At 42.8% G+C, this 7,496-nt stretch overlaps 1 protein-coding gene across 1 annotated transcript; it reads left to right on the top strand.

Moving 5' to 3' along the window:
- The first annotated feature begins 3,152 nt into the window (after positions 1-3,152).
- On the top strand, positions 3,153-6,458 carry LOC149176893 (uncharacterized). Its single transcript, XM_089421604.1, has one exon. It carries the CDS (start codon positions 3,153-3,155, stop codon positions 6,456-6,458), a length of 3,306 nt encoding a protein of 1,101 aa, XP_089277730.1.
- The last annotated feature ends 1,038 nt before the right edge of the window (positions 6,459-7,496 follow it).

The raw sequence follows: 7,496 nt of genomic DNA, 5'->3' as shown, positions 1-7,496 counted from the left end.
CAATGCACCTTCAACATTTCAAGGTTTGATGAATTCAATTTTCAAACCATTCCTTAGAAAATTTGTGTTAGTATTTTTTGATGATATACTAATCTACAGCAAGTCTTGGAAGGATCATGTTGAACATGTTGACAGGGTGTTACAACTATTGGAGGAGAAACAATTATATGCAAAAAGATCCAAATGTTTCTTTGGAGTCCAGGAGGTGGAATATTTGGGTCATATTGTATCTCATGAAGGAGTTAAGGTAGACCCTAGCAAAATTAAATCCATTAAGGAATGGAAAATCCCCACATCCATAAAGCATCTGCGAGGATTTCTTGGGTTGACAGGGTATTATCGCAAGTTTGTTAAGAATTATGGGAGAATAGCAGCACCTCTAACAACAAAAAGTTGAAGAAAGATTCATTTTCATGGACTTCGGAAGCAACAAAGGCCTTTGAACATCTTAAAGAGGCAATGTGCCAAGCACCGGTCTTAGCTACGCCGGACTTCACAAAAACCTTTATTGTGGAATGTGATGCTTCAGGAAATGGAATTGGTTCTAATGCAAGATGAAAGACCCATTGCTTTTGAAAGTCGTCCAATCAAGGGAAAGTTTTTAAACAAAGCTATTTATGAGAAGGAAATGTTGGCAATACTCCATGCACTTAAGAAATGGCGACCCTACCTAATGGGAAGACACTTCAAGGTAAAAACGGATCATGATAGCCTTAAATACTTTTTAGAACAAAGATTATCCTCTGAAGAGCAACAAAAGTGGGTCACAAAGATGTTGGGTTATGACTTTGAAATCATCTACAAAAAAGGGAAGCAAAATGTGGTGGCAAATGCACTCTCAAGAAAGGATGAGGATGTGGAAGCATTGTTGTGTGCCATTTCTATTATCCAACCAGATTGGATAAACAAAGCAAGGGAGGAATGGAAGAACGACGAAGAAGTGTGGGCACTTATTCAAAAGCTACAACAAGATTCCAGTACTTTTGATACATTTAGCTGGCAAAATGATTCGTTATGGTACAAAGATCGCTTATACCTCTGTAAGAATTCCCAGCTAAAACAAAAGATTCTTATGGAATTGCACACTTCTCCCTTAGGAGGGCACTCAGGATTTTTAAAAACTTACCACAGGGTTAAGAAGGAATTTTTTTGGGATGGCCTTAAATCAGATATTCAAAAGTTTGTGGCGGAATGTTTGGTTTGCCAGCAAAATAAAGTTGAAACAATTAAGACACCAGGTCTATTACAACCTTTATCCATTCCAAGCCAACGTTGGGAGGAGGTTTCAATGGATTTTATCACAGGTTTACCCAAGTCTGAGGGAAAGAGTGTCATCATGGTGGTAGTTGACAGACTTACCAAGTATGCACACTTTTGTGCATTATCACATCCATTTAAAGCCAGTACAGTTTCTACTGCATTTATGGAAACAATTCAAAAGCTACATGGAAACCCAAAGATTATTGTAAGTGACAAAGATCCCATTTTCACTGGAAATTTTTGGACAGAATTATTTTCTTGTCTTGGTACTCAGTTAGCTCATAACTCATCTTATCATCCTCAATCTGATGGGCAAACTGAGATAGTAAACAAATGTTTGGAAGGATATCTTCGTTGCTTTGTATCTGATAAACAGACACAATGGGTCAAATGGTTGCCTCTAGCTGAATGGTGGTATAACACTTCCTACCATACAACAACAAAAATGACCCCATTTATGGCACTTTATGGGTATCAACCACCATCCATCACATCATATTTAAGAGAAAATTCTAAGGTTCAGGCAGTGGAACATCACATCGAACATCAACAACAAGTCCTCCAACTCTTAAAGGATAACCTCGTGTTGGCACAAAATAGAATGAAACAACAGGCAGATCAACATCGCAGTGAAAGAAGTTTTGATGTAGGTGATTGGGTATTCCTACGGCTACAACCATATAAGCAAATGTCCCTAAAGCAAGCTAAGAAGGATAATAAATTATCATTAAAGTATTATGGTCTGTATAAGGTGTTGGAAAAGATTGGTACTATGGCATACAAATTGGAGCTTCCTGCAGCTTCTCGATTGCACCCAGTTTTCCATGTTTCATGTTTAAAGAAGGTTATAGGTGACAAGCTCCCAATTCAAACAATATTGCTAGAACTTGACGAGGAAGGAAAAATTATATTGGAACCAGAAGCAATCACAGAAACAAGAACTCGACAGCTACGAAATCGATCAATTTCAGAGTATCTTATCAAGTGGAAGAACTTATCCGCTGAAGATTCCACATGGGAGGATGAGAATTTTATGCAGAAGTATCAAGAACTGCTCAAGCGTTGAGGAAAACACTTTTTTGAAGGACAGGGGCATGTTGGGTCCCTATAGTACTAGTGATTACCCCATTACTATTGTAGTTATACCCCCTATTTATATTTTTGTGCCCCTATTACCCCCATATTGTTATTTTGTGCCCCATAGAATCCCTCTATTGCTATTTTTGTGGCTTTATATTATTATTGTTAGGTCGGCTGGATTATATTGTGACTCCTTAGACTCCTATATATAGAAAGGAGGTTTTGTCATTTGTATCATCCAAGAATTGTTCATTTATGTAATGTAAAGGAGGTTTCCCCCTCGAAGAGGCTGAATTCTAAGGCGTGGATCTCTCTTTTCTATCTTTTTGTGAGTTGGTTTCATAACAGAGGCCTTATCAGTTCTCAAATCTAACAGGCTTTACCCTCTATGGTTAGCAGGAGGAGATTTCAATATGATAGCAAGAATGGAGGAAAAGCAGGGAGGCAGAGATAACAGAATCAGGGATGGTAACCTTCTAAAAGATTTCATTCACAACAACTAGCTGGTAGATCTTCCCTCCAATAATGGTTTGTTCACCTGGAACAACAAAAGAGAAGGACCACAGCAAATAGCTTCGCGTTTAGACCGATTTTTAGTATCTGATAATGCACCTCATTTGGGAGGGGAATTCATAGCTTCCATCCTGCCAGTTTCAGGGTCAGATCACTGGCCTATAGCACTCCAATGGCACCGGCCAGGCAATAACATTAAACACCCTTTCCGATTTGAGGCCTTTTGGCTAACGCATCCAGACTTCCATGAATTTGTTAGATCAACTTGGCTCAAATCTAATCCCACCGGGGGATCTAAAATGGCTATCTTCCAGCAGAAACTAAAACACCTCAAAGGAGAAATCAAACACTGGAATCATACCACCTTTGGCAACATCTTCAAAGCTCAAGCTGCTCTTAATCAGGAAATGAAATGTATTCAGCAAAGGATCATCATGGAAGGACGGTCCGAGGAGCTAGTAAAACAGGAACAAGCAATTGAAGCACAAATTCTGGCCAGAGCTCAACAGGAGGAAACTCTTTGGAGACAGAAATCGCGGATCAGATGGCTCAAGGACGGAGAAAAGAACACAAAGTTCTTTCACAAAACTACGGTGCAGCGCAGAATGAACAATTTTATATCCCACATCAAAAATGAGCAGGGAGAAAGAATTGAGACGCACGAAGGCATTGAAGAGGAATTTCTCAGGTATTTTAACAAAGCTCACCAAGAACCCAACATAGACAGACTGCCGGCTATAGAGAAAATCCTACCGAATATCCCCAAACTAATCACCGAGGAGCATAATCTTCTCCTCCTCAAACCCATCCAGATGCAGGAAGTGGAAAGTGCAGTCAAGCAATTAAAAGCAGGGAAAGCACCCGGTCCAGATGGATTTACCTCAGACTTCTTCCACCATTTCTGGGATCTCATTCAAATGGAAGTATGGCAAGTGGTTGAGGAATCGCGTTCGTTAAGATGGATGTACCCAGGGCTGAACGCCACATTCATAGCCCTAGTTCCCAAGGCAGAGGAGTCCAACACGCCAGATAAGTACAGACCAATTGCTCTATGCAATATCATATACAAAATTGTTTCAAAAGTTATTGCTATTCGATTCAAGCCGCTGCTCCCTCTTATTACATCGCCAGAGCAATCTGGTTATGTGGAAGGCCGACAGATCACAAACGGGATAATTTTAACCCATGAAATAATTCATTCCCTGAAGCAGACTAAAAAACCAGGTATGCTGTTAAAAATTTATTTATCTAAAGATTTTGATAGCATCAGCTGGGTGTACATTCAAAAAATTCTTAATGCCTTTGGCTTTGCCCCTTCATGGACCAGATGGATTCTTAGTCTTCTGACATCCTCATTCTTTTCGGTGCTTATCAATGGCATCCCTTCAGCTACGTTTCGCCCATCTAGAGGTATTAGGCAGGGGGATCCCCTCTCACCTTTCCTCTTTGTTATTATGGCAGAAGGACTGGGCCGTTGTTTGCATTCTGCTCTCTCCTCTCGGAGTCTTAAAGGCCTTTCATTCAGCAACTCTCCTTCCTTCTCCCATCAGCAATTCGTGGACGATAATATGCTTTTTGGACATCCCTCGGTCCAAGAAGCTCGCCTTCTCAAAGCAATTCTCTCCACCTTTTCTGATGCTTCTGGAGCCCTTATTAATCGTGTCAAATCGCAAATCTTCTTCTTCAACACTCCTGCTCCAACTCAAAAAGCCATTGCCCGCATCTTAGGATTCTCCATTGCTAGCCTCCCCTCCAAATATCTAGGAGCTCCTCTTATGGCCTCAGCCCTCAAGCACTCCTCTTGGATAGACTTGCTAGAAAAACTCGAAGCTAGGCTTTTCCTTTGGACTCACAGAGCCCTTAATATGGCCAGCAAAATTGTTCTCATTAAAGCTATTCTCCATTCCATGCCCTTGTATCTTTTCTCTCTTCTGGCTGCGCCTAAATGGGTTCTCAAGGAAATAAAGAATCTCCAGCGCAACTTTCTATGGGGCAGTTCAGGCCCTAACCGCAAATGGGCTCTAGTCAAATGGGAAAACGTATGTCTTCCTAAGAAGGCAGGGGGTATCGGGCTAAGAGACCCTGAGCATAGCAACAAGGTAATGGGAGCCAAAATATGGTGGAGATGGCTAGCGTACCCCAACACCCCCTGGGCCTCTCTTTGGACAGCAAAATATGCAAGCAACAACCCTATTGAAGATAGAATCCGCATGTCAGAAGTTAGTACAGGTTCAGTAGTCTGGAATTCGGCCATTCAACACAGGGATCTTATACAAAAGCATAGTTTTTGGGAGATTAAAAGCGGAAACAAGGCAAGATTCTGGGAAGATTCCTGGCAGCAGCTCCCAAAGATTAAGGATATTCTCCATAATCTTCCTTTGCCAGTGCAAGGTACCAATCAATCGGCAAAGGTCAATCAATTCTGGAACCCCTCGCCCACACAGAAGTATAGAAAATGGAAGGAGGCTAATCAAATTCTAATGGAAGAAGGATATGAGCTAACTCAACACTCTCTCTCCTTAGAATTAAAAAAGCGGCAAATTCCTATCGCAGAAGGACCAGACATACTAAGATGGGGATATGAAGAGAGAGGAACATTCACTCCTAGGGAGGCATATAAAATTATCATCAAAGATCGAATCATCAAGGATACACTATGGGATAAGCTCTGGAATTCTTCTAATTATCCGAAGGTGTCGACTTTCTTATGGCTCCTTTGTGAAAATAAAATTCTTACATGGGATAATCTCAGGAAAAGAAGCTTCTCAGGACCATCTATTTGTCTCAATTGTAAACAAGAAGAGGAATCAGCCATTCATCTAATGCAAACCTGCCAAATAGGACGGAAGCTATGGGAAAAGGTTGCCTTTCGTTGCCAAAAAGATGGCCGAGTGCAAGGGGATATCAGAGCAACTATCCGCAACTGGAGTCAAGAGCCCTATCAAAGTAGGCTCCTCAACTCGCTCTGGCAGCTGATCCCTGGTCTATTAATGTGGAATATCTGGAAGGAGCGCAACAGAAGAATATTCAAAGGTCAATCCATGTCGTTGGAACAGATATGGACTATAGTGCATCAGAATATCAAGGAGTCTTTATCTATTAAACACTGGTCACCAGAAGATTTTCCCACAGCACATCAAGAAAAATCAGTATGGGACAATTGGCAAATTACTCTAAATCAACAGCCTAACTCTCAAAACAAGCCTTCCAAGCGGCAAAAAAAGCTAGCAAAGTGGACTCCTCCGCCCAGCAACATGTACCAGCTCAACTTCGATGGGGCTTCTAAAGGCAATCCGGGAAAAGCAGGTTATGGAGGAGTCTTTAGGGATCACTCTGGCACTCCTCAACTAATCTTCCTAGGCTCCAAAGGGTGGGACACTAACAACTCAGCGGAATTGGAAGGACTCTGGCAAGGTCTTACTCTTGCTCAGGATAACAGTTTCTTTCCTCTTATCATCGAAGGGGACTCTCAAATCATTATTAATATGGCCACAAAACTTATGCAGGGAGCCCCCATCCACAAGATAAGCAACAGCTGGAGGATGGCTCAAAGACTTGAACTAGTAAGACAGTGGCTCTCTCAATATCAGGCAATTTCTTTCTAGCACACTGTGAGGGAAGGAAACAAACTTGCGGATTTTCTAGCTAATATTGGGGTGGAAATGGAGGTAGATATCTATGCCGGCTCACTATCCAGTATAGCCACCGTGGACCAACTTACTGAATTCTAGAATATAGTCAAGAGTGACCTGCTTCAGCATCATGAAGCTCACCCGGATGCGGGTGACAACTCGATATCTGCTTAAGTTAAGAGGGCCATTAAGGAACTTGGCCTCCCACTCGTCCGGCGTTCACGCAGATAGATTTCATGGCAGGTGAAATATATTAGTTAGAGGTTGGAATGAGGTTTGCCTGGTACGCCATTAATGAGCGCTGGGTACGAGCATCCAGACGCAGGCCTTTAAACCTGGAAAGGATGAGGACAACTAGCTCTACTACTGATAAGCTTCACCCCCTCCCTCTGCACCCTCCTCCTCCTCGCCTTGCCAAGTCTGATTGGGAGAGTGCTCGCACTCCTCTCTCTGCTGGTTGCCTTTGCTTGCCACCCCTCTCCTTGCAAGTCCGCCTTTTCCACTGTTCGAGTCACTGGTTAACTCTGAAGATGCCTCGCCGCAGAGGAATTTCTCGCAGAGGAGGCTCCTCTGCATCCAGAGGCAGAGCTTCTCATTCCACACCCCAGAACCTCATTCCTATTACCTCTGCTTCTCCATCCTCACCTCCTTCCAGCCAAGCTCGCCATCTCCCGAATAATTCATTTCAATCGTCCAGGTTCACTTTTCACAACAGGCTTAATAGGCCGGTCTTGACCGCCAACATCACCATCATCCTCGCAGAAGAGGAGGATCACCCCAGCGACCCGGCCATTTCCTCCTCCTCGCAGACTCAGGAAGATAGTACCCCCCAGGGAGGGATGGAGGGGGCGATGTTCACTGCGGATAATATGCCGGAAGACTGCCCGGTCCCTGAGGCCTCCATGCAACAAAAAGATTCAAATTAGCTCGACGTTCTGGAATGTGAACCTGTTCATCAAGACTACGACGTTCTACATTTAGTTACCCCCACGGAAGGCGGAACTGATGGAA

Source organism: Pinus tabuliformis, chromosome 4_1, assembly GCF_031772625.1.
Source record: "Pinus tabuliformis cultivar Carrire ecotype Pingquan chromosome 4_1, CPIR1, whole genome shotgun sequence".
Taxonomy (NCBI): Eukaryota; Viridiplantae; Streptophyta; class Pinopsida; order Pinales; family Pinaceae; genus Pinus; species Pinus tabuliformis.
The sequence above is the reverse complement of the archived record's forward strand: the minus strand, read 5'-3'. Positions and strand labels throughout refer to the sequence as shown.

What these genes read in the sequence shown, in the direction of transcription:
- LOC149176893 (XM_089421604.1), top strand. Translation starts at nt 3,153, where the DNA reads ATGGCTATCTTCCAGCAGAAACTAAAACACCTCAAAGGAGAAATCAAA.